The 27831-nt window shown below is 50.6% G+C and overlaps 1 protein-coding gene across 1 annotated transcript; it reads right to left on the bottom strand.

Moving 5' to 3' along the window:
• On the bottom strand, positions 1 to 26299 carry LOC100737977 (tumor necrosis factor receptor superfamily member 10B-like). Its single transcript, XM_021073208.1, has 10 exons — positions 26103 to 26299; positions 13672 to 13877; positions 9446 to 9545; positions 8276 to 8389; positions 7768 to 7879; positions 6316 to 6572; positions 5777 to 5808; positions 5126 to 5302; positions 3191 to 3266; positions 1 to 2165 (listed from the first exon to the last, which is right to left on the bottom strand). Exons 1-10 carry the CDS (start codon positions 26149 to 26151, stop codon positions 1852 to 1854), a joined length of 1437 nt encoding a protein of 478 aa, XP_020928867.1. The 5' UTR covers positions 26152 to 26299; the 3' UTR covers positions 1 to 1851.

Genomic DNA, 27831 nt, shown 5'->3' on the forward strand with positions numbered 1-27831 from the left:
TTTTTAAATACAGAATTGCATGTTTAATTTGGTCACAAATTCATAAGGACATGGTATTTTGTGCCCAGTGGCTTTTCTTTCATTGTCTAAGGTTTCCAAGAAATTCTTAAAAGGGATCTTCCCATGGAGAGGAAACATGCACAGAACCCAACCTTTAAATAAAACTTTTAAATAAAACTTCCCGTGCACTGACACGAAGCAATAAAGGAAACAACTTCATATCTCTAGAAGGTTTTCACTGGTAAAAGACACAATAAATATGTGAAGGGATATGACAAACACTGATAAGACTAATACTTTAGAAGGGCACTCACAGAAATCCTCTGAGAGAAGGGCCAGATATCCGGAAAGAAGGGGCCAGAGGGCTTGCTTATAACAGCAGGACCATGGGGGGCAGCCCTTCCAAAACACTCCAGTTGACTCCCGACACCATACCCTGAACGTGCCTAAATGTCAGGCAATTCCATCTTTGGCCACATCAGCTTTGGGGAAGGCAACACACAGAGTCTTGAGACGGAAAAGACCACAACTCCTGAGTGGCCCTTCCTCCATAAGATCATCCTGCAGTAACTGGACGCCTACAAAGAAGGGTTTTAATGGAAGGCTTTAAAACAAACAAACAAACAAAAAAAAGGAATGAAAGGACAGAACCCCAACACATCAGCCATTTTAGGCCAATGCCTACAGTGTTTAGGAATTGGCATGTCTGTGTGAGTCTGTTTCTGCAGGAGGCCAAAGCTTACGAAGAGGTTGAGATGCCCGAGTAGCCAACTCAGACCGCAAAAGGCAGTTCTGAGGCTCAGATCAGAGCACCCGGACCGCGAGTGCCCATCTAGTGCCGAGTCAGCCCACACTGAACACAGTCCACCACCACCAACTGCACTTCCTCCCTGAGACCACGGCAGACACTGGGACCAGATCCCTCCCCTCCCTCCCGGGAACCCAGAGGGAGCCGAAGCTTCACTAACAAGATCAGACGCAAGACGCCCATGTCACTTAACATCTGCACCCAACCTGCATCCCACCCTCAGCACCGAGGTCCAACGAAGAACCGGCGGAGGCCCACGCCTGACAGCCCAGCTCACAGACACCAGACACAGGGCTGTGCAGGGATGCCACGTCTCGTCACGCTCTGCTGACTTGTAAACGCCCACCGGTAAATAAAAGAAATAGTCACACACCTATGAGATTTTCAGGTATAAAAGAGTGGGCACCACAGAGGTCACCAGGTATCCAAGAGTGCGAGACTGCCTTTGAAGGAGAGTGGATTCCTCCAGTGCTCCCCACAGCGGTGCTGGGCTCTCTTCTGCCATTACTTGTGACACCCAATCATTGTGGCTTCGCACCTCTCAAAAAGGCAACCCATGTAAACAACCCAGTGTTATTTCACAGAATCTTTTCTAGGCTACTATAAATACATATAAAAAACATAGAAGCAGGAGTTCCCTTTGTGGCTCAGTGGTTAATGAACCTGACTTAGGATCCATGAGGTTGCGGGTTCGACCCCCGGCCTCACTCAGTGGGTTAAGGATCCGGCGCTGCCGTGAGCTGTGGTGTAGGTCGCAGATGCAGCTCAGATCCCAAGTGGCTGTGGCTCTGGCGTAGGCCAGCGGCTACAGCTCCGATTCGACCCCTAGCCTGGGAACCTCCACAGGCCTTAGGTGCGGTCCTAAGACAGCAAAAAAACCGCAAAAAACAATAAATAGCAGAAAGTCATACAACAAACAGTATTACAGATTACACCCCCTCCCCAACAAAACATAGATTCTATTGTAATACATGAGAGTAAAAAGAGCAAGTCCATTTGGATAAAAAACGTGTCCAGAACTGGAAGATGAGGTCCTCAAACACTCAGGACACAGCAGCACCAGCTTCACCTTCTTTGAAGACGAACTTTCTTGAGCCCACCAGCGTGTCCTCAATTTTCTCCTTTGCGTATCTTTGCCCCAGTGCTTCCAAGGCATCGAGGAGGTCGTTGACTGAGGCCTCCCGCCCTTTGCGGCGGACCCAGGTCTCCAGCATCTCATACAAGGCATCCCCGGTGTTCCGAGCGCGATCTCTGCTCTGAAGGATGTCATTTTGGGTGAGGTCCATCTTTCTCATGAGTTTGTCCCAGCAATCACAAGGCACGATGTTGGAAAAGTCATCAAAGAACTGCCTCAAGCCTAGGTTGGGGGAAAGTCACAGAGAGAAGGTTGGGACCAGCTTCAGAAAGGGCAGAGGACCCTCGGGCAGGCCTGGACCCCAGGGCGGGACCTGAAGAGCTCCCCCTGCTGAGGCAGCTGCTGCTCTGCATCCCTGACCTGCTTCCCAGCCACAGAGACATCGGGCCACACACTGCCTGGGCCCCCTATGTCCCCAGGACACCGTAGGGAGTCAAGGTCACCAGAGAATCCTGTCCTAAGTGAGGGAGAAGGGCCCACCGGGGAGGGGAAACGGACGTCATGGAGGGAGAAGGCAGTAGTGGCAGGAGGCAGAGGGGGCCACCTGCCCCTCTCGTGAGACTCAGGGTGGCACCTGCCCCTCTCGTGAGACTCAGGGCCCCAGCTGCCACCTCGGCACTGGGGACCCAGCAAGGCCTGGAGCTTGGAAGGTCTCTGGCTTCACACTCAGCTCGGCCTCCCTGAGCTGGATGGGGACAAACAGACGCTAACATGTGAGGTGGAGCCGAGGCCGCCCGCCTCGCGGGACTGGGGATGCAGGGCAAGCGTGTGCAACGCAGTGCACACCACCGTGCATAGGTACCTAAGGTGGCCGCTGAAGGAAGTTCATATTCTCTCACAGCTACGCTGGAAAACGTAAAATGTTAACAAGTTATACTAATTTCCATAAAATATGGCACGGACTCAATACATTCCAAAACGTTCATCTCAAAATGTAATAATGGTCAAAAATTGTTGATGGGACCTATTACATTCCTGTTTTCTACCAATTCTTTGAGATACGGGATCGAATTTGGCCACAGGTCAGCTGCCCCACAGCCTCCTGGGGCCAGTGGGTGCCCTGCTGGACGGCACAGCCCCTGAGGTGCCTCAGAGTGGGCAGACCTGGCTCTGAGGCCTTTAGAGTCTGGATGGCCCAGGCACAAGCCATCCCCGGTCTCAGCTGCCCTCACAGCTGTGGGGACGCAGTGAAGACGCTGTCGCGCTTCCCTCCACTCCTAGTCCATGGTCCAGGGAAAAACACTCACATTCTGTGGGGTCTCCACCGTCCGCAGGAACCAGGAGCCGTCTTCGCACCCGAGACCCTTCAGCTGCTGCCGGTTCCTGTAACACGCAGTGGAGAAAGGTCTCGGTCTTCGTCAGGGGTCCCGGATTCGCTGTGTGACCCGGGCAGCCACCCGTCCTCCCGGGTCTCTACAGAGACGAGAGCAACCTGCCACCCTGAGCAGCTCCCAGGCTCGTGTGCTCGTGGAGGGACAGGCTCCCTGCGGTAGGGCTCACGTCCTACGTGTCTGCTCCAGCTTCGACGACCTTATGCAGCCGAGCCGCCGTCCCTCAATCAAGACAGGGACCGTTCCCACCGCCACGCAGTCCCTTCTGCCCCTTCTAGTCCTTTCCCACCCACCGCCTCGGGAGACAGGCACTCCCTCCCCGCTTGACGTGACTCAGATGAAGACTATTTAAAAGGGCACTTGGGAAAGTCTAAGGTAGAGGGTTACTCCATGCGTATGCGGCTGCTTTGATCAACAATACTGTACCATATCGGTAGTCTAAAGAAGGGCATGAAATGATCACATATTCCCCACGGACGCTGAAAAACCACTTGGGAAATTTATTTATTTATTTATTTATTTATTTTGCTATTTCTTGGGCCGCTCCCGCGGCATATGGAGCTTCCCAGGCTAGGGGTCTAATCGGAGCTGTAGCCACCAGCCTATGCCAGAGCCACAGCAACGCGGGATCCGAGCCGAGTCTGCAACCTACACCACAGCTCATGGCAACCCCGGATCGTTAACCCACTGAGCAAGGGCAGGGACCGAACCCCCAACCTCATGGTTCCTCGGTGGATTCGATAACCACTGCGCCACGACGGGAACTCCTCACTTGGTAAATTTAAATTCCGATTCTGTGTTTTAAAAACACCTCAGGAGTTCCCGTCGTGGCGCAGCAGAAACGAATCCGGCTAGGTAGGAACCATGAGGCAGCGGGTTCAATCCCTGGCCTTGCTCGAGGGTTAAGGATCTGGCGTGGCGGTGGTGTAGCCTGGCAGCTACAGCTCCAGTTAGACCCCTAGCCTGGGAACCTCCATATGCCTAGGGTGTGGCCCTAGAAAAGACAAGCAAACCAACCAACAAACAAAAAACACCTCCGAACAGGAGCCTAGACTCATAGTGATAAGATTGCACATCTCCAAAAGAGCCAGTATCATTCTTAGTGGCCACTCTGGAGGCCTCCCCAACAAGTCCAGTCAAGACCAAAAAATACCCCCCTGCGCTAAGCATCAATGTAAGCAACAGTGCCGTTATTTGAAATTCGTCAAAACAATGTAAGCGCTAAGCAAACATCGTTCTGAACTTCTGGTCTCTGCGGCTGTAAGCACAACAAAAACAATTCAGATCTTTAAAGGGAGCAGACAAAACAGTCATTATTTTCTATATGATTATAGTCTTACAAAACTTTGAGGGTTCCACAATGCCACGGCTATTGCTACTACTGCTACTACTACTAATGTGATTGTACGATCCTACGGATGGATGACTGTTTCAAATTGTAGCAGACAATAAATTACATAGAGAATTACAAGAGATGGATAAACATACAAGGTAACAGAACACGTGCCATACAAAGATACAGCCTCCACAAGAAACAGGCGACATTTACCAAAGAAAAATACACATCTAGGTGAGCTATAGAAACCCCTTGACTTGAAATGCTAGCTCTTTTCATAAGAGAAATACAGAATATCTATTTAGAAATATCTGGGTGGTCCCATCGTGGGAACAGGACAGAGGACAAGTAGCCTAAGAGCTGACAGTCTACTACAGCAGGGGGGCTCCCCCTCCATGACCCTGACGGCCCTCCTTCACCCCTTCCCCATGGGATAGGAGACGGGACCAGCATCAGCCTTTCCCTGTGGCCCCCACAGCCCTGGGCAAGTCGAAGGGCGAGGGCATCACACTCACCAGTAGATGTTCTGCTTCCCCTGAGGACTGTACTCCCGTGGGCTCCACCTGCTCAGGGTCTTCTACCTCCTGATCAGAGACTGGAGAGGACAGGCCGTCTCTATTGCTCAGGGTGTTGTTGCGGGCATTGTCCAGCGCCTCAGGCCTTCTTGAGGGATGTGATCGCCAGAAAAGGACCTTGGGAGGGCAAAGAGCTGACTCAGGCGTCCATACCGACAGATCCTCGCAGCAGCTGCGGGGACACGGCGGGTTCTGCCTCCCTACATACTCCCATGCTGTGCCCCCCAGGTGGGTGCAGACTCAGCACATCCATGGCTCTGCCGATGGCCCCAGGACCCTGGTGCTGTGCTAAGGGGGGGCTCAGCACCCCTGCTGGACAACCCCAAGCCCCAGGGTCCATCTAGGGTTAGGAGGTGAGGGTGTCTTGCAAGCACTAAGAAGCACAGCAGCAGCCCTGCCAACCCGCCTTAGGGCTGCTCTCAACAGACCAATGGCGCCCCTACAGTCAGCCCAGAGCCCCCACCCCACTTGACAGAGCCAGGGACCATAGCACAGGACAAACTGGGCACTGTGTCCACCCGGGGCCCTGGGGTGGGTGGGAAGCCGTTGCTGAGGGCCTGAGGCCACCAGGTCCTGGAGAAACCAACTCACTTTGTCCATGAATTTGCGGTGCAGTCCACAACCTGGAAGAGAAGCAGCAGCCGCTTGAGCAGGGGGGAGAGTCCCCTTACAGCACCTCCCTCCCCAGGGACAGGACAGATACTGAACAAGGAGCCCCAGGCCTGGGGACAAGGACGGGCCCATTCCAACTCTGGGGAACCCTCAGGGACGGAGAAGAGAGATGGGGGGAAATGAAGTAAAAGGAAACATACATCAAATCTCTGCTGGGTTCTGCTGTATAAACCCTCCTGACTCTTGTCACCCAAGCGAGGTGCTGACCACCTCTCTGCCGTGGCTGGGGGCCCTGAAGGCATGAAGAGCTGACCTGGCCCCTTTCTCCGTGGCCATGGGGACCAGGGGACCATCAGCTGAGATGTGGGACTGAGGTGATCCTGGCCCTCGCAGGAGCAGGGGAGGTGGGAGGTGCAGAGGGATCCTGGGGACCAAGATCAGAGCCAGGCCAGGGCACCAGGAAGACTGGGGAGACGGAGGAGGGGCCCGTGCCTCCCCCTTCCATCCTGGTACCTCACCTTGAACTTTGTACTTGTAGATCAAGCATGCGCTCACCACCAGAAAAAGGACAACTAAACAAGAAGCTGCAATTTTAGCCACCAGTTGTGAATTGCTTGAGGAGGGAGAGGAAGCGGTGGGCGGTTGCAGGTTCGTGGTCACTGGCTCTCCAGGATCCAGGGCCTCCCCACTGGCCCGGGTACCTGACTCTTGATGCACACACTTGAGGTCACTCGAGGGGGTACACGGCGTGGCCATGACCATCCCATCAGGGCACCTGGGTACAGACACAGAGGATCCATCAGGGAAAGCTGGCCAGATGAGGAGAAAGAGGGAAGCACCTCCCGCCCAGCGTCCCTGACAGGCCAGTGGCGGAGGAACAGGCTCTCCTGTCTGCAGGGCCGGGTCCCCTCACCCGCCTTGTTGGCTGCAAGAAGGATCAGAGCTTGGGCACTTCAGCCCCCAGGGCTCCTGCTGAGTGTTCAGAGCTGCCCCTTCTTCAGCAGCTGGGCCTTCTTTTTTTTTTCTTTTGTCTTTGTTTTGTTGTTGTTGTTGTGCTATTTCTTGGGCCGCTCCCGCGGCATATGGAGGTTCCCAGGCTAGGGGTCGAATCGGAGCTGTAGCCACCAGCCTACGCCACAGCCACAGCAACGCGGGATCCGACCTGCGTCTGCAACCTACACCACAGCTCACGGCAACGCCGGATCCTTAACCCACTGAGCAAGGACAGGGACCGAACCCGCAATCTCATGGTTCCTAGTCGGATTCGTTAACCACTGCGCCACGACGGGAACTCCAGGAGCTGGGCCTTCTCTGCAAGGCCTGCCCTGGGCCTCCCTGGCTGCAGCGGGAGCCCGGGGGAGGGGCAACCTCATCCAGGTCAAGGGTCAGAAGGGCTCGGGCACAAGCTGAGCCTCCCCCGCCAGTCGCCCTTTCACACAAGGACCCTCTTGTCCTCCACCTGCTGACCCTTCCTACCAGCCACAGCCCACACTGGAGCGCCAGAGAAGAGCGCAGGACTGCTGGCCCCTGAGTCCCCAGAGAGGGAAGATTCGGGTCTTCTTGGGGAACCAGGGCTGGGTGTGAGGCCCGCTGGGCTGGCTCAGAGCTTTACAGGAAGGAACCTCGAAGGAGCTGGGTGCCCCATCTCATTAGGACTCGCCTGTGGGCACCTTTGTGTTCGTGGGCCCTTTCCTGCCCCAAAACGAGGAAAATTCCCTTTTTACGACGGCATTGTCACAGATGAATGTAAGCTTGGCTGCATTCTACTCATTTTCTTCCCTCTGCTATCAGAAGAAGCTACAGCTTCTCCTGGGCCACGGACAGTGTCGGGAACCTTAAGCAGTGAGCCGGCTGAAGGGGAACGGTGCTGAGGAGGTTTGGGAAGGTGCGGGGGGCAGGGAGGGGCTGCTTGCAGGCTCTGGGACAGTTCCCTTGAGCTGCTGGAAACCGCCTGGGCTCCTGCGTCTCACCTGGTGTGGCACTTCTGGCAGAACTCGGGGGAGTTTTCTTCACGGAAAGTTCCAGGTTTGCACTCACACCCTGTGTCCGCAGTTGCTGTGCAAGGGGTCTTCTCTTCTTCACCTGAAGACAAAGGATCAGGGTTGGCGATGTGCGTCCCTCGAGTGACCCTCAACCCTTCTTCGCCACCCAAACCCCCCCACGCTCAGGATTGGGAAGAAACGTGTTTTCAGTCACACATCCGGAGCAAGCGATGGGGTAAGGTGGGGTGTAATCTGAGACGCCCTGGAGGGCGAGGAACACCTGGGTCAGGGCTCAACACCCAGTCCTCAGGGCAAGGCCAGAGGACCTCAGGTCCTGAAGGCCCAGGGAGGCTGAGCCCAGGATGGGAGGAAGGGAGGATGGGAGGAGACCTAGCTGGGCTGGAAATCGGGTTTCTGCCTCCCTGACCCATTCGCACCCCATCTCATCATCACCCAGCACCCTCACTGAAGGCTCGGGGGACCACGGGTCCTGTACCTGATTTGCAAACCGTGCAGCGTAAGCAAGAAAAGAGGGTGTTTGGATGACTGGTGTAATCCACTCCGTCTGTGCACCGGACACACTCTCCACTGGCGTCCTCCACATGGAACCCTGAAAAGGAAGGGAAAAGCTGCAGAGGAAGTCCCCACAGGATTCCCAGAGGCTGGCAGTGTGGCCGGGATGCCTCTTTCACCCATCAGTGGAATCCACACAGGGAACCCTTCTTGACTGGCCTTCATCTTTTGTTTGTTTTTTTTTTTTTTGTCTTTGTAGAGCCACACCCTCAGCATGTGGAGGTTCCCAGGCTCGGGGTCAAATCGGAGCTGTGGCCACCAGCCTACACCGCAGCCACAGCCACGTCAGATCTGAGCCGTGTCTGCAACCTACACCACAGCTCACGGCAACGCCAGATCCTTAACCCACTGAGCAGGGCCAGGGTTCCAACCTGCATCCTCATGGGTCCTCGTCAGATTCGTTTCCACGAAGCAACGCCGGACTTGGCCTCAATCTATTGAGTTGACATCTACCACAGACCTTAGACCAGTACTGCCAACAGCAATACACTGACGAGCCACACGTGAAAGTCACAGCCACAGGTGGCACATTAAAGAGTAAAAAGAAAGAGGTCAACCTAATTTTAACAATGTATTTTCTTAAGCTCAGAAGTTCTAACAGAGTGTCACTTCAAATGTAATCCGTATAAAACATGGAGATTTTTACTGCGGTGAATGCCTTACTAAAAAACAAAACCCCTGCTCCCTTCACAGCGCTCAGGGTCTGTGATCAGCCCCTGCCTGCCCTTGTGTCCTCTTTACCCTCCACTTACACCAGCTGGCCCCTAGTTTTGCTTAAACAAGCCCAGCCCTGCCCCCTGGGGGCCGTCTCAGGGGCACTGGACAGTGGCTCTCAGCCTGGAAGTCGCCATCCCCAGGAGGCCTCACTAACTCTGTCTCTGCCCCACCCCCCATCACTCAGGTATCCTCGGGGTTCCTACTGCATCTCTCTCACTATCATGAGCATCCCTCTGTCTGGGGACCACGCTCATGCCCTCCCAGCACAGTGCCTGGCACAAAGAAGACGTCCGTTGAATACCTGCAGAGATCTGAAAACCAAAAGGACATGGGGACAAGGGTGGGGTAAGGGCTGGAGATCAGTCTTCGGATGTACCTGGTGGACACTTCCAGCGGCCAAGACTCCCTGCCTCTGGGGCAGCCATTTGCTGGTGAAATCGTCCCTGCCCTGTGGGCATGCCTGAGGCAGCTGTGACCTATGAGGACAAAGCAGGGACCGGCGTGAGTGGCTTCCAGACTCTTGTCCTCCTAGGATCCATCCCACAGTCCCTTGACCACCGCCCACACAATGAAACAGAACTGGAACCTTTCTTCCAGCTCCGAACTCTCCTTTTTTTTCTATGCAAGTTTGTCCCCTGGTCTTTGGTGCCAGCAAGTACCTGAACACTGAACTTTTTTTCCCCCGGTACGCTTTTCTCTTAGAGTAAAAGAAAATCCCTTGATTCCAGAAAGTATAGACAAAAACGTTTCGCTAAGAATGCAGAAACCACAGGTATCCCTTTGATTAGAGAAAACAGCCCCTGTCTTGCTGTCTTTAGTTCTTCTATTTGACCGCACGCACGAATACTCTCCCTCAGCCTCCCCCCACCCCTGACACACACACACACACACACACACACACACACACACACACACACGCATGCGCACACGTTTACAGATGGGGGTTCTAGCAGAAGTACACGTTTTCAAAATCCTGATCCAGAATCACACTTTAAGGAACTTCCGGTTTTAACCTGAGCGGCTGTCACCAAGAGGAGCCTGTCAGTGTCCCACAACATACCAAAGAGTCACACAAAAAGAGGAAATAGAACCCCAGGCTTTGGGGCGAAGGTCTCTGGGCTAAAAATGACAAAATGGGGCTAGCTGGACAAAGCTGAATGGACTCTGAGGCTTCGATGAGGACGAACGTGTCGAAGTTCAGGTTCTGATGTTGAAAGCTGTGCTGTGGGTTTGGGGGGAGACTGTCCTCGCTTGTAGGAAAGACACACACGCAAGTACGCGGTCATGGGGTCTATCATGTCAGGAGCGATTTCTCAAATGATTCGGGAAAAAAGAAAAAGGTTTTTGTATAGTTTTTGCAACTTTGCTTTAACCTGGGAGTGATTTGAAGGAGAAAGTGAAATGAAGGGGAAAAAAAAGAAAAAGCTAACATGGCAACAGCTTATGTGGAACCCAGTTCAACCTGCCTGACTTTAAACAAGATAAAAGAGAGCCCATCTTCGGAGTTCCCGTAGTGGCTCAGTGGTTACTGAATCCAGCTAGGAGCCATGAGGTTGCAGGTTCCATCCCTGGCCTTGCTCAGTGGGTTAAGGATCTGCGTTGCTGTGGCTCTGGCGTGGGCCGGTGGCTACAGCTCCGATGAGACCCCTAGCCTGGGAACCTCCATAGGCCGCAGGAGCAGCCCTAGAAAAGGCGAAAAGACCAAAAAAAAAAAGAAAGAAAAAAAAAAGAAAGAAAAAAAAAAAAAAAAAAAAAAAAAAAAAAAGAAAGAAAGAAGGAAGAAAGAAAAAAGACAGCCCTCTTCTCATAAAAGCCTGTCAAGTGTTTGGGGACAGCTAAGCTCATGTGTGTTCCCTAAGTTGTCCTGTCCCCAGGCGGGGCCTCCTCTGAATCCCTTTGGAATCTCCTTTTCCTGACCTCACAGGCCTATTCACTCCTGTCTTCCCTGGTTCTCCTCTCATACACTCTCTCCCTCAATGTGTTCCTGTGGATCTTTCCAGGCATCCAACAACGTCTGTAACCACCTGTACAGTGACCTCTCATCCACTCACCACCTACATTCGAATTTTGCCATATTTGCTTTATCACATTTTTCTTTCTCTATCCATCCCTCTGTCCATTCTCCTAAGTGCCTTATTTTGAGGTGAAATTCAGATGTCTTCAGCTCTTAAAACTTCAGCATTATGTGGGTAACCAGAGCTCAATACTTCCTTCCAGGGTTTTCAGTTTTAAGATTGACAAAGAAGGAAATGCACAGCTCTAAAGGGTACCATTCAAAGCTTTAAGAAAATGCCGACACTCGTGAAACTCAAATCCTCTAACTAGAGGAGAGGAGATAACATTACTGCACAACATTCCCTCGCCCCCTTTCCTAGGTTAACCTCATCTCCTGTGTGACTGGGAGAGGAAGTGGCTTTTACTAGATGGAGGAAGTTGCCATCTACCCTGATGTAAAGAGAGGTTTTATGGTGGAAAGGGGTTAAATGTTGTCAAATGCCTTCTCTGCACCTGCTAAGCTGTTCATACAGTTTTCCTTCTTTGCAGTGCTAATAGAGCAGAAAATCATGGATGCATTTTCAGATGTTAATCCAACACACATTCATGCGATTAACCCCACTTGGTCAGGATAGGTTTTCTTCTTTAAATATCCCCGAATTGAGTGTACTATTTGTTTTCTTAAGGCGTTTTTTTGCTTTTCTTTTTAGGAAGATAATTGAAAAGCATTTTTCTTCTTTTCAAATGCTTTTGTCATGTTTAGGTACTGAATTTCTTCTAGCCTTACACACTACTGAAGAACTCCTAGGTTTTCGGAAGACATCTGTAGAAGATTTTTCTTTCAGTTCTTTCACTGTTTGTATATTTGCCCTCACCCCTGCTGCCTCATCTAGGGTCTCCTGGTCTTCCACTCCCAGTCTCAGTAATCTCATAGATCCTTGAAAATCCCTCCTGGCCCTGAGGAATCACACCCACAGCACTACGGTGCCCCATTTTTACTTCTCAGGCCAGAGAGGAATTAAAGTTCAGGGTAGCAAGGGTGTAGGGCAACAGGCCCACTTGTGGACTCTTGGTGTGAGTGAAAACGGTCCAGCCTTCTTTTGGAGGCAGCTTATTGTTATCTAAATACAAGTGTAAACTTATCTAGCCTACTGTCACAGCAACCCCACTTCTAAGGAGATACCCCATAGACAGTGCAGATGGCCACAAGAATACGTGACAGTGAGTGCCCTACAGGCGCCCAGAACCACTCAGCAGCAGTGTTCAGCATGGATCCCACCTATTTCAAACCAATAGTCAAAAAATGAATTCTGAACCATGGACTTGGAGAGCAGCCTTGTGGCTGCCAAGGGGAGGGGGAGGGAGTAGGATGGACTGGGAATCTGGGGTTAGTAGATGCAAACTATTGCCTTTAGAAGGGATAAGCAATGAGATCCTGCTCTATAGCAATGGGAACCAGAGCTAGTCACTGGCGACAGAGCAGGATGGAGGATAATGTGAGAAAAAGAAGGTATAGATCTATGTGTGACTGGGTCACTTTACAGTAGATAACTGACAGAACACTACTATAATGGCAAAAAGTACAAATCGCTTCAAAATAAATTTAAAAAATAAATACGTCTGTATTTTCTCTGTGAGTTCAAAATGTTCTTTCTTTTCTGATTTTAGCAGTAATTTGCTCAATGAAAACAGACATTTTCATGATTCCTATAACCCTGTTTGGCCCTTTTTTTTTTTTTTTTTTAAACATGCAAGAAACTTCGAAAAGCACCTCAAGGAGTTCCCACCGTGGCAAAGCGGGATCCCCTGCGTCTTGGGACTCGGGTTCGCGGGATCCTTCCCGGACACAGTGGCTTGAAGATCCCGCGTTACTGCAACTGCGGCGTGGTTTGCAGTTGCGCCTGGGATCTGATCCCAGGCCCGGGAACCCCATACGCCACGGGGAGGCCAAAAAAAAGAAAAAAAAAAGAAAAGAAAAAAAAGAAAGTAAGAAAGAAGAAAGACAGGAAGGAAGAAAGGAAGTAAGGAAGGAAGGAAGGAAGGAAGAAAGAAAGGAAGGAAGGAAGGAAGGAAGGAAGGAAGAAAGAAAGAAAAAGAAAAGAAAAAGAAAAAAAAAAAAAAAAAGCCACAACCTGAGAAAATGGAAGTGTGCAGATTTCTTCCCATAGTAAGTATCTTGAGGATGAACACCAACAGTGATAAATCCTACACGGAGCCTCCAAACCACCTCCTAGAGGAAGTGGTGAGCATCTGGTCCGGGTCGTGAGACGATTTATGGTTTCTACACAGCACTCATACATTGCCGCAAGCAGCAAGTAACTTTAAAGATCGTTTCCAACTTGGACGATCCTTGCAGGGTAAAGGATATTACGACGGAGCGTAAGGCCACGGTGGGGGAGGGGCCAGGGACCGCCCTAGTTCATCTATTTAAAAAGGGCACGTTTTAGAATTTAAACCCAGAGAGAGCAAGATTGAGAGAGAACGAGTGAGGAGGATCCGAGAGAGGGAAGGGGAAACGAAAGGAAGTGCGATCTGTCACTCACTAGTGCCCCGCCCCGCCCCCCCTCCGGCCGGCGAACCAGCGCGACTTCGCGAGCGGAGACTCACCGACAGCACCAACACCACGACGATGGGAGCCCTGAGGTCCTGGCGCGAAGGCTGGGGGCTGGCGGCGCGCCCTGCCGGAGCGCCCGAGGCGGTGGGTGCGCTCGGTCCCCAGTTCCTCGTTCGATCGCGATGCGGGCAGACGGCCGGTAGAGCCATCGGGAGTCCACAGCGTCTTTCCTGCAGCGCCGGATCGTACTTGCTGCCTCCTGGGTGCGCGGGCAGGACGTTATGGTCTAATCACACAGCCTGCCCTTACTTTTATACGCCGAGATTGCGCCATTTGCGCGGGCGCGTGAGCCGGCGCTAGCGGTGCGGTTAACATGAACCACCTCTAGGAGTCCCCGTCGTGGCGCAGTGGTTAACGAATCCGACGAGGAACCAGGAGGTTGCGGGTTCGGTCCCTGCCCTTGATCGCTGGGGTAACGATCCCGCGTTGCCGTGAGCTGCGGTGTAGGTCTCAGACGCGGCTCGGATCCCGCGTGGCTGTGCCTCTGGCGTAGGCTGGAGGCTACAGCTCCGATTCAACCCCTAGCCTGGGAACCTCCATAGGCCGTGGAAGCAGACAAACAAACAAACAACATTAACCACCTCTAACTAGTCACATCAGGAGAGGGGCCCGGAGTCCCTCAGAGCGACCCTGCAGCCCAAAGCGGAAATTACTGGCTCTGGCGGCCAAAGCCCTGGGGACGTGCTTTCATTAAAAGGCAGTCTGCACCTTTGGGAAGTGGGCACAGGGCTGAGGTGACATTCCAAATCTGCTTTCCGGGGGCGCGTCCTGACCCTGCCCCTTTCCAGCGCAAATGCCCCACTAGCTCATAACTCTCCTGTCTTCTGAGGGCCGCCTTCTGCCCACTCTCATCTCCATAGCCACGCCCCCAACCAGCTCATAAGTCTCCTGTCTTCTGAGGGCCGCCTTCTGCCCACTCTCATCTCCATAGCCACGCCCCCAACCAGATCTTTTGATTTTTTTTTTTTTCTTTTCTTTTCTTTTCTTTTCTTAAATTGTAGACCAGAATGCCAACATGTCCACTGGAGGGCTCTGGGTTCTAACTGCCCCTAAGCCAGTGAATCCCTTTGTGACTTAAGGAAAGCTTTTTTTTTTTTTTTTTTTTTTTGGAATTAAAAAAATTTAAAACATTTACCCACTGCCCCTTGACCCCTGTGGCTTGAGGCAGGTCTTCTAGTAAGAGTCAGACTAGGGGACAGGGAGTCAATGTGGTCCGATGGAGGGGAGCTGCCAGAGAGAATCCAAGGCAGGTTGGATGGACTGATGCCTCAGGCTGGTGGAGGTCTCCGGGAACCCCAGCCTCACCACCTACCCTGGCATTGAGAACCAAGAGGAAGCGAGAAACCTTCTCATCAGCCAAGAGAAATCCTCCCCAGTCCGGGGCTAAAGCCCAGTCAGGGCGCTGTCTCTGAGCCTGTTCACTCGCAGGTGACATACAGTTCTGTTTTCTTTTCTTTTTGCTTTTGGCCCCTCTTCATCCATTCCTCCAACTCCCTTCCCCCCTACTTCTGGCAGGCATGACTCTGTTCTCCATATCTGTGAGCTTGATTTTTTTTTTTTTAAGTTTTCACCTATGAGAGGGATTATATTTATTGTCTTTCTCTGCCTGACTTAGTTCACCAGCATAATGCCCTCGAGGCCTCCCCATGTCGTCAGTGAAATGGCAGGATTTCCCTCTTTTTATGGCGAAATGATGTTCCATGGTCTGTGTGATATATATAGGCGATATATGACATATCATATGCATTGTATTTATTGTTACATATGATATATATAGTGATTATACATATATAATACATGTATGATATACCTCACAATTGCTTTATCCGTTCACCCATCGATGGGCTTTACACGACAGTCACGTACCACCTGGCTGCTCTCGGACCTCATCTGTGAAGGAAGGTACTGTGCTTTCAGAAGCCCAGTTGGATGTGGAACTCTCCCATTTTGAGGAAGGACACAGAGAGGAAACCGCAGGCGTGAAACTACCAGAGCGAACCACAGGGGAGGACAGCAGTGGTTGTGGCCTCTGTTCCTTCTTCTCCCGGGGCAGGTGTAACTGAGTTGGGTGACCTCGTGTGCCACCCAGGTACCGCTTCGGGGCGTATTTTCATGGACAGATTCCTCCCGGTCCTCAGCTACAGTCAAGAGCCCACTAGCCCAACGTTAGAAAGAGATTTCTCACAGGAACCTTGGCGTATTATCTGATGGCTGCAGTAATGGGCCATTTATATTTCTACAACGGCGTTCCCCCACTGCCCCTACCCCTGGCCCTCGTGGGGCTGCCATGCGGTGAGCATCGGAGGAGCCTCTGTAGGTGCTGGGGGTGTCCTCCTGCGCGCTGTTGCCTAGCTGGAGGATGCTTATCTTCCAGCGTATGATCCTGCGTATGATGAGAGTGCCCCTCACCTCACCCCCTGGCGCTGCAAGTGACATGGGCGGTATGTGGAGAGAGACGAGATCTGACTGGAGGTATGGTGGAGGGCGGGTGTAACTGAGAGAAAGAGAGTGGCATCCTGCCCCTCTGCCACAGAATGTGACCCAGTCAGGGAGTGACATCCTATCCCCTTAGTGTGTTCTTGGTGTGAAGCAGGTCAGAGATTCTGCCCACACCCAGGGGTGGGATGACACAGGGCCCGGCTCATGGGCAGTCATCTCAGGATGTGTTTACCTCATGGATCCTTTTAAAATCAGAAGAAAATGTAAGGCAAAAGTCACGCGGTAACGGACCATTAGAACATGTGCAAGAATGGGAGGGGCTCCAAACTGGAAAGTACGAGTGTGATGAGCTGGCTGCTCTTCCTACTGGGCACCGGGATACACAGTGTGCCCAACTTTTAAAACGAAATAAGAAACCCTTCCTGTTCTCCCTTAAACATACCTTTGAACGTTGTTAAAGGCTCCACAGGTTGGCAGCACGCAATAGCCCCCGTTCAAAGCGGCAGCAAGGTAGATCAGGACCAGGGCCCACATGGCAGAGAAAAGCAAGCAGGTACACACAGAAGAGGTTAAGTGTAAAGTTCATGGTCAGGTACGTGATTGAGTATGTTGGTGTATCTCCTTTAGACGGATGCTTTTGTTTGGTTGGTTGCTTTTGGCTTTTTGCTTTTTAGGGTTGCATCTGAGGCATGTGGAGGTTCCCAGGCTAGGGGTCTAATCAGAGCTACAGCTGCCGGCCTACGCCAGAGCCACAGCAACACAGGATCCAAGCTGAGTCTGAGAGCCACACCACAACTCACGGCAACGCCAGATCCTTAACCCACTGAGCAGGGCCAGGGGTCGAACCCGCATCCTCATGGATCCTAGTCGGGCTCGTTAACCGCTGAGCCACAAAGGGACCTCCCCAAATTGATACACAAATTTCAGGACACTTCTTTTCTTGGGAAAACGTAAGTGGAAGTCGTTACAATGATAGCAACAACGGAACGCTCAAGACAGCAGTGGGTACAGGAAGAGGTTTTCCCAGCGAACCCCCAGGAGCCAGGTGATGCAGGTCCCTGCTTTCTGCTGAAGACCAGGACATGCAGGATGGAGGTGAGCTTTGCTTGGCCCAACGTCTTCCTTCCAGGGATCCACTCTTCCTATGGTGATGGCCTTGCTTTCCGGGGGATACCCTGCTCTCTCTGTAGATGAGAACACGCTGCCGGGGTCTGTCCTCATCCACCTGCGTAACGCTGTAAACAGTTCTGTGCAGACCTGCCTCTGTCCCAGCCCCAGCATGACCCCCGCCGGCTGGGAACCCCAGCCCTGGCCCAACCTTGTGTGGGGACTCCTGGAACCAGTTTCCTGGGGACACCGAGGGATGACTGTGCTTGCGAAATGCTCTCTTTAGAAGAAGTTCACTGGATACGTACAATAATCATTTTCTCCAGATTACTTTTTAAACCTTAAGGTAGATTTAATAACAATTTCAATGATTACGGGGGGGGGGGAGAGGAAGCTTATGAAACAATTCGAAATTCTGCCTGGGTAAAATTATCAGTTTTGAAAAAGTAAGGAAAACGTATTTAAAATATATTAGAAACACTGGGAAGAGTGTACTACATAGTATGTCTTTTGTGTCAAAACATATAGATATGCCTATGCATATATACATGGCATATACAGAAAGATTTTGGCAAACAATCATGAGACATTTTCTCCCCATGGGCTTTATGGACCAGAGTACATCTGAGCTGAACCTTAAAGGATAGAAGAAGACTTTCAAGTGGCAGAGCGAGAGCATTTTTGGCCAGGAGTCCACAGAGGAGGAGTAAAAGAGCCTTGTTCATTTGAGGATAGCGAATGATTCAAGTATGGGCCGAGGATGCGTTTTCTGGAATTCTCCTAGGGATCAGGATTGTCTGGGACAGATTTTGACCTGCTATGGGAGAGAAACCACTGTGAGCACAGAGGGAAGGTGATGGGGGGAGCAGGAGTCAGAGATGCAGGGGAGGAGGCTGTCGTCAGCCACCCAGTTGGCTGGCTCCTCTGACTACAGTCTTCTGCAGCTCCGATTTGACCTCTAGCCTGGGAACTTCCCTATGCTGCTGTGTGGCCCGAAGAAGACAAGAGAGAGAGAAGGAAAGTACTGCCTATCCTATCAGTAAACAAAGGCTGTCACAGTTACTACCAGCTACCAGGGGGTTTCCTTATAACTCAGGCAGGAAACTGAGAATACTTGCCATCTAGCAGCCCGGCACATTACTGCCACTTTCAGTTCCTGGGGATGTGAAAACACAGGATACCGGCCCCAGTAGCTGAGGGTCAGGTTCTGGGTCAGGCTCCTCTTAGCCCTGGGCTCTGTGCTCTTGGTGGGTGCTCGGCTTCTCCCAGCCTCCAGGTCTTAAGGCCCACCCAGCAGGCCTAGGATTTCGGGAAGTCACCCAAGAGCCCTTCCTTATCCCGGGTCTCTCACTATACCCTTATCCCTACCCCCTTGCCACGGACCTCGTGATCTGGAATATTTGTCCCGCCAGTCCTGAAGTAATGCATTGTAGACTTTTAAAAAAAAGAAAAATACAAAAGAGAGTTCCCGTCGTGGCTCCGCAGAAATGAATCTGACTAGCATGCACAAGGACACAGGTTTGATCCCTGGCCTCGCCTAGTGGGTTAAAGGATCCGGCGTTGCCGGGAGCTGTGGTAGTGTAGGTCGTAGACGTAGCGCAGATCTGGTGTGGCTGTGGCTGTGGCTGTGGTGTAGGCCGGCGGCTACAGCTCCGATTCGACCCCTAGCCTGGGAACCTCCATATGCTGCAGGCGCAGCCCCAAAACGACAAGAAAAAAAAAAAAAAAAAAAGATTCTGAGTACAAATGACGTCTGAATGGCGGTTGTCCTTTATGGGGGTTGCAGTGAAACTGGCCCTCAAATTACTTTGTAAATCGATTTGCGCTGAAGGTGAGGGCGAGTGGGTGCTAAGGAAGGATTTAGGGAGACCCCAGGGACACACATCACCAAAGCCTTATCTTGGTCTCCTCCAGATGAAGAGGAGAGGACTCCACGACCCCCAACTAGAGATACAGAGTGTCAATGCCGGCCGAACCCTCTTCAGGAGGAAGGGATCCCGACGTTGTGCCAGAAGCGCAGCCCTGGGTGCGACATGGGAGCCTTGGGGGTTCCCAACCCACAGGAGGCCTGAGTGTCTTTGTCCCCTTTCTCTCCCCGCTTCCGATGGAACCCCTACTCCCCTCCAAGCTTCCCTGTACCAGTGGGGTCTCCTGAGGCTACAGAGGCCCCTCCTTGTGCATCTGCTTCCTGCTTCCCACACCTTGGGGCACAACAGGCTGCAGTTGAGGGCCCATGATCCTGTCAGTGGCCCACAGAAAGTTTTCAAACATCTTGAAATCATCAAATATCTGCATCGAATTCAGCCTCAGCCTCAGTTATATGCATTTTTATACTTATTGAGTCCTGAATGTATTATACCTAAAAAATACATCTTTGGAGTTCCTGTCGTGGCGCAGTGGTTAACACATCTGACTAGGAACCATGAGGTTGCAGGTTCCATCCCTGGCCTTGCTCAGTGGGTTAAGGATCTGGAGTTGCCATGAGCCGTGGTGTAGGTTGCAGACACAGCTCGGATCCCGCGTTGCTGTGGCTCTGGCATGGGCTGGATTAGACCCCTAGCCTTGGAACCTCCTTATGCCACAGGAGTGGCCCTAGAAAAGGCAAAAAGACCAAAAAAAAAAAAAAAGATACATTTTTAATATTTTGTCAGCAAGAAGGGCCTAGAGAGACAAATTGTTATTTCAACAGACAAAAGTCATGATGAGGCCATGTGTGTGTGCCTTCAAGGTTCTTCTCTGAAAGTCCTGACCCAACTCAGCTGGCATCATATTCACCCTTGTTGCCCCCAAAGACTACAAATAATAAGTGCTGGAGAGGATGTGGAGAAAAGGGAACTCTCTTACACTGTTGGTGGGAATGTGCATTGGGGCAAACACTATTGAAAACAGCATGGAGGTTCCTTAAAAAACTGAAAATAGAACTACCATACAATCCAGCAATCCCACTCCAGGGCGTCGTATCCAGAGAAAATCCTTATTTGAAAAGATATGTGCACCCCATTGTTCACTGCAGCACTATTTATAATAGCCAATTAATGGAAGCAACCTAAAGGTCCATCAATAGGAGAATCGATAAAGAAGATGTGGTACATATATACAATGGAATATTACGCAGCCATAAATAAGAGTGAAATAATGCCATTTACAGCAACATGGATGGACCTAGAAGCTATCATACTACGTGAAGTTAGACAATGAAAGACAAACATCATATGATATCACCTATATGTGGAATCTTTTTAAAAAAATGATATAATGAACTCATTTGCAGAACAGAAATAGACTCACAGACTTTGGAAGACTTACAATTACCAAAGGGGACAGTGGGGTTTGGGGGTAGGGATGGACTGGGGGTTTAGGATTGGCTGAGGGTTTGGCATACACTGAAGGGTACAGAATGATTGGCCAATGGGACCTGCTGTATGGCACAGAATTCTGTGATAATCTATGTGGGAAATGAATCTGAGAGAGAATGGATATGTGTATATGTATCACTGGGTCACTTTTTTGTGCAGCAGAAAATATCACAGCCTTGTAAATTAACTATACTTCAGTAAAACTAAAAAGAAAGAAAAAGAAAGAAAGGAAGGAAGGAAGGAAGGAAGGAAGAAAGAAAGAAAGAAAGGAAGAAAGAAGGAAGGAAGGAAGAGGAAGGAAGAAAGAAAGAAGAAAGAAAGACTGATTCTCAGGCCAAGGATCAAATCCACACCACAGCAGTACCTGAGCTGCTGCAGTGACAATGCCAGATCCTTAACCTGTTTGCCACAAGAGGTCTCTGATTGTCCTTTAATTTCATCCATTTTTGCTTCACGTATTTTAAAACTCTATTATTAGGCACATAATATTTGGCACATAAGATTAAGATGTCTTCCTGGAGTTCTTGTCATGACGCAGTGAAGTTGAATCTGACTAGGAACCATGAGGTTGCAGGCTCGATCCCTGGCCTCGATCAGTGGGTTAAGGATCTGGCACTGCAGTGAGCTGTGGTGTAGTTCGCAGATGCAGCTCGGATCTGGTATTGCTGAGGCTGTGGTGTAGGCTGGCATCTACAGCTCCCATTAGACCCCTACCTAGCCTGGGAACCTCCATGTGATGCGGGTGCGGCCCTAAAAGACAAAAAGACACACACAAAAAAGATGTCTTCCTGATTAATTGACACTTTGAACCCTATAAATGGTGCTTTAAAAAAAAGACCTTTGGGAGTTCCGGTCGTGGCTCAGTGGTTAACGAATCAGAGCTTCTGTCTCTCCAGAGCCTGGACACCCCGCCCAACGTGATTCCCATTGAAGCACTACCGCAGGAAGAGGAGGAGATAGGCCTGACCAGTAGCTTCTCCAAGTGAAAGGCCCGAATGTGCTCCCCTCCAGGAACAGAGGCCAAGCAGGAAGCAGAGGTGCGGTGCCTGTCCTCATGGGGTCAGCAGTTTGAAGAATGAAGAGATCTACTCTTTGAAATCCTCACCTTTCAGACCTATTTTCTTTATTCATATGTCGTCCATTTTTAAGGAACTGATCTTTGGAAAAAACAAAAAAACAAACAAAAACAAACATTTTTTAGGAACTGATCTTTGGAAAAAACAAACAAACAAACAAACAAAGCTAAGTTATAAATGAACTGTTTGCCTGCACTGTATGTCACTTTTGCTTATTGTCATGTGAACCTGGAAGTTAAAGTTACTCATATGCATTAAAATTCTAAATGGAAAAAAAAAAAACCAGCTTTGCAAATAGCAAGTGAAAAGTTGAAATTGACTGCATGGTGCCGATGGATCTGGGCCATCCCTGAGCATGACATTCAGCTACCTCCGTTCTATCCCCAACTTGCAGGTCATATTTCCCACCATTCACATAAAAACCCTCTTAGAGCAGAATGAGGACATCATACCAGCGCCAGTGCAGGCATCTTAGAACCCAGGCCACCCACTCGCTCAGGGGAGGCACATCTAGAGCTTGCTGAGCAGCCCTGTGAGGGGCCTGTGGGGGCATCGGGGACATGACCTGGCCCTTCCTTTCCTCAGGCCTGGGAGCTGCACCTCCCAGAGATGAGTCATGAGTGGGGACTTCCTTCCTTTGTTCTCCTTTCCACCCACAGGGAGCTGAGGCAGAGACACAGAGATTCCCAAGGTCGCCAAGGTGAAAAGAGCCTGAGGGACTGTGAGGCAGAGCTGACAGCGCCAGGGGCGGCAGGGACCCTGGGGGCCTTCAGGGGGCCTTCAGGGGCCCTGCTCCAGAGATGAGTCAGCAGAGGGGATTTCCTTCCCTTGTTCTCCCAGACTTCCCTGCACTGTTAGACCAATTCTAGACTCAGGCCTGAGCTCTACTCTCCCTACTATATCCTCAATCAGTCAGCCAAACCACATGCTCTTTGTTCCCCAGGGTGGCACACCATAAAAGCTGCACCGTTTTTTCTTTAAATTCTGTAGTGCTTCACAATTTTTAAGTTCCGCACACAGGATTTCATATAATCCCCCTTTCCTCCCCCACACCTATATGACCCCTCCCCCTTCCTTTTCTCCACTGGTACCACTAGTTTCTTCTCTGTGACCTGTGAGGCTGCTGCTTTTTTTGTTTTAGTCACTAGTTGTATTTTTTTAGATTGCACGTATAAGTGATCTCACACAGTAGTTGTTTTTTACTCTTAACTGGAGCAGCCAGCTGTGACTTGTCAGCCATGCCAGACTTGTCTCCAGGGTCTTTCTGTGGTCTGATTTCAGACTTCTTCTGAGGTTTTGGTGGATGTGGGGTGGTTGTTTTAGGAGTTAAAAGCTAGAATAACAGTACAGCCTTCTGCCTCTTAGTTTAGGGCAGCCATTAAATAGCTTCACAATTCTGAGAAATCCCTTTCTCTTCCTCTGGACAAAGAAAACACTGGGAGTTCTCAATGTGGCTCAAGGGTTATGAACCCAACTAGTGCCCAGGAGGATGCAGCTTCAATCCCTGGCCTCAATCAGTGGGTTAAGGATCTGGCATTGCCATGAGCTATGGTGTAGGTGAAGATGAGGCTCAGATCCCATGTTGCTGGGCTGTGGCATAAGCTGGCAGCAGCATCTCTGATTCAGCCTCTAGCCTGGGAACTTCCCTTTGCTGCAGCTGCAGCCCTAAAAAGGAAAAAAAAAAAAAAAAAGAGAGAGAGAGAGAGAAAGAAAGAAAATACTGCCTATCCTATCAGTAAAGAAAGGATGTCACAGTGTCCTCGCAGTTACTACCAGTTACCAGGGTGGTTTCCCTATAACACAGGAAGGAAACTGAGAATACTTGACATCTAGCAGCCTTTCGGATTCCTGACACTTTCGATGCATCGCGATGTGAAAAGGATACTGGCCCTAGTAGCTGAGGTGCATGTCACAGAGATGGCTTCAGTGAGCCCAGACCTTTGCCTCCACCCAGGCACAGAGAAGCACTAAATTCCTTAACTGAGATATTGGTCTGGTCTTTTATTAACAGTACTCTTTTGTTCCTACCACCTGCCTTTTGTTATAAAACTCCTAAAATACCCAAGCTCCCCCTTTGCCTTCTCAGAACAGTTTTCTCAGGGTTACCTGATATGCTGCCCCCTGGGCTCAAGTCTTCAGTTTTGTCCACCGAATAAAACATAACTCTCATCTGTTAGGTTGTGCATATATTTTTTTTTAGTCGACAGCCTGTAAACATATTTATCATTCTTTTTTTTTTTTTGGCCTTTTAGGCCCGCACCCACGGTATATGGAACTTCCTAGGCTAGGGGTTGAATTGGAGAGGTAGTTGCAGGCCTACACCACAGCCACAGCAACGTGGGATCTGAGCCTCATCTGCAACCTACACCAGTAGGTTAAGGATCCAGCGCATGGCAATGTGGGATCCTTAACCTACTCAGCAAGGCCAGGGATCAAACCTGCATCCTCCTGGATACTAGTCGGGTTCTTAACCCTTGAGCCACAATGGGAACTTCCTGTTGATCATTCTTGAGGTAGGGGGTTGCACTGAATGATATCACAAGGAAAGCCTTCTAGGAATGACCTTGTGCTGGCCTTGGGCAGGCCTGGTGACTAGACAGCAGAAGCCAGAGAGGCTGCTCCTGAGCTCTCTGTGTCTTACACAGTTCAGCTAAAAACAAGGACAGTAAGGGTTCCTACATTGTCTGGTTGCTGTGAAAATAAAACGAGTTCATATGTGCAGATAGTGCTTGGAAGACAGCTTGGCACGTGGTCAGTGCTGTACTGAAGTGCATGCTGGAGGAAGATGACCATTACCCACAGTGTGTGTGGATTTTGATCAAAACTGCATCCTCCAATCACTTTGCTGCACAGCAGAAACCGACAACCATAATAAAATCATAAATCAACAGTAGCAAAAAAATTTAAAAATGACATCCTCCAGGCCAACAATACAACCTGAGGTCTTGCATTCCATGGTCTTACATTCCACCGCCTTGCCACTGCTGTGACTTGTCAGCTATGTCAGACTTGTCTCTAGGGTTTTTCTGTGGTCTGAGATCAGACTTCTGAGGTTTGTGTGGATTTGGGTGGTTGTTTCAGGAGTAAAAAGACAGCTAGATTAACAGTAAAGCCTCTTGCCTCCTAGCTCAGGGCAGCCATTAAATAGTTTCGCAATTTTGAGAAAGTCCCTTCTGTCCCCCTTGAAAAAGAAAGTTCTGCCTAACATATCAGACAACAAAAGATGTCACAGTCCTCACAATTACTACCAGCTACCATCACAACCAAGGGGGTGAGAGCCAAGGATGGTGAGGTTTTATGCCTCTCTCTGCTATCTCCTTTTATTAGTAGTTTCTCATCTGTAAACTCTAATTATCTCACCTCCCCTAAATGTTCAAGGTGGTTGTCTAAAGTGTTAGCACACTTTTACAGGCATTTGAATAGGAATGACAGGAAATGCTATTTCCAGGCCAAATACTTCTTCAGGATAACCTTGGGGTGTGTGTGTGTGTGTTGGGGGTGGTGGTGGGGTTTGTTGCTGTTTGTTTTTGTAACATATAAGGGCAAACTGGCTGGAGCCTAGAGCAAGCTAGAAACCAATTCCAAGTATGCACTTATTTCTATGATGAGTTTCTCTGGGACGCACGCCCTTACTTGTTTGATCAATGGAAGTCAAAATAAGAGTTTCACATCCTTGTTTCTGAAACTAAAGACAGAGCCCCTGGGGCCAGCTGTAGAATTGTTGATGGTTTACCTTGTAAAGCCCGTGTGTTGCTGTGTAAGAAAATGCTTAGCAGGCGTTTGGCAAACTGCTCTTCTCACAGCAGCCCGGAAGGGGTGCTGAACGAGAGCAGGGGTGGGAAAGTTACTTTTCTGTTAAAATCCGTGGGAAGAAGAGATGCAGCGAGCACTTTTAAGAATTTAAACAGGAGAGTTCCCGTCGTGGCTCAGTGCTTAGCGAATCTGACTAGGAACCATGAGGTTGCAGGTTCAATCCCTGGCCTCGCTCAGTGGTTAAGGATCCCGCGTTGCCATGAGCTGTGGTGTAGGTTGCAGACGAGGCTCGGAACCAGTGTTGCTGTGGCTGTGGTGTAGACCAGCGGTTACAGCTCCGATTAGACCCCTAGCCTGGGAACCTCCATATGCCACGGGTGCGGCCCTGGAAAAGACAAAAAAAAAAAAAAAAAAAAAAAAATTAAACAAGCATACAAAAGAAGGAGAAGGGAAGAGAGGAGGGGAGGAAAAGGAGGGGAGAAAAGGGGTGAGGAGTAAGGAAAGGAGAGGGCGGGGCAGGGCCACGCAGGCTCCGCCCCCTCCCCGCCGACTCACAGCCCGACCTCCCTCGGACCACGCCGGGATTTGCCCGGGCATGTCCCCAAGTCTCATATCCGCGATTCCCCTACTCTTCGCTCCCTCTCGGCCACCAGGCACGCCTTCTTCGAGCTAGGGCCCGCGGCGGGGACTCACCCACAGCACGACACTCAAGACGACGAGGAAGATGGGGTCCCGGAGCCATGGCCGGGGGCTGGGTGTGCGCCCTTCCGGGACTCCGGAGGTCTGCGCTTCCCGCCGCGATCCGGGAGAACTCGCTGTCCGGGCTGCCGCGTGGTGAACGCCCGCAGAACCGCCGGAAATACGATGTAGGCAGTGTCTTTCGTGGAGCGCCGGCTGTCTATTCCCACGCGCGCTGCTCTCGGGGGTTCGGAATGACGGTGCGCAGCAGATGGCCCCGCCTAGTCTTAGGCTGGCTGTTGTGCAATCAGTGCCTGGCAGTGTAGAAAGCTGCCTTTTTTCTCTGAGGCGGCAAATTACGCCCAGAGTTTCTCCGAACCTGGAAATTCAGAGTACTTCTTTTGTCTTACACACCCGCGGTATTTGGAAGTTCCCAGGCTAGGGTCAAATGGGAGCTACAGCTGCCAGCCTACACCACAGCTCTTGGCAACAGTGGACCCTTAACCCACTGAGCGAGGGAAGGGATCGAGCTTGAGTCCTCCTGGATCCTAGTCGGGTTCGTTACCGCTGAGCCAGGACGGAAGCTCCCAAAATTCAGAGTACTTCTTGAACCCAAGTTCCTTCCCAGGACCGGAGCCTCTCCAGAGCTACCTCCGGTTCTCTGACTATGGCCTTTTGCCCACTCTCACCTTCTGCTCTTACCCCCCCTCACTGACAAAATGTATGGTTATTACTGCTTCCAAACTCACTTGGCAGCTCTGTCCTAGGGCCAGGCTTCTGGGTCAGAGGCTTGGTTTTAGCCTCGCAGTAGCCAGGTACCTGACTGGAACAGACACTCAATGAAGGTCACAGGGGCCGTGATCCCTGAGTCTGATTTCAGGTCACCAGTGACCTCCCCCTTCACCAGCTTGCCTCTTCTGGTAATTCCAGGTCCATCATCTGTCTTTCACATTCTCTTTACTGCTCCTGCAGTCAGACAAGCCGGAGGAAGCCACTTCAGCCTTTCTTCAGGATTTCCCTTTCCTGTAGATTCTTGAATTAAATCCCTGGGGAAACAGAACCGCTAGGAATTGATTGGCCCGTGAAATCAAATGGGCCAAGAAGGGGAGCCCCACTTGGGGCAGGCCCATCTTGCTCTATACCCACACACTTGGCACCCTGCTGGTAGGAATCCAGTATCCGGAAGCTTGAGGTTAGGTCCTGCTCACAGGATGATTGAAGGGCTGGGAAATGGGTAAGAGAAGGGAATCCAGGAGGCCTCCAGCTCCACCCATTGTATCAATTTTGTGTGGTTTGGGCAGTAGGAGTTAAAATTCATTTTTCTCCATACATTTATCCATTAAATAATCTTATTGCCTTTGTTGAAATTCATTTAACCGTATCATATATATGTTCCATTTCTGGACTCTGTATTCTATTCCATGGATCTATCATTTGTCTGACTTCATGCCAATACCACCTGTCTTGACTACTGCAGCTTTCTTTATTGTCAGTGTGTGTGTGTGTTTTTTAGGGGCATACTCACAGCATATGGAGGTTCCCAGGCTAGGGGTCACCTACGCCACAGCCACAGCAACATCAGATCCGAGCCTCATTGACCTACATCACAGCTTACAGAAATGCCAGATCCTTAACCCACTGAGCGAGGCCAGGGATCGAACCTGAAACCTCATGGTTCCTAGTTGGATTCATTTCCGCTGTGCCACTATGGGAACTCCCTATTGTCAGTCTTAAAATCAGGTAG

The sequence above is a fragment of the Sus scrofa genome, chromosome 14 (assembly GCF_000003025.6).
Source record: "Sus scrofa isolate TJ Tabasco breed Duroc chromosome 14, Sscrofa11.1, whole genome shotgun sequence".
NCBI classification, from domain to species: Eukaryota; Metazoa; Chordata; class Mammalia; order Artiodactyla; family Suidae; genus Sus; species Sus scrofa.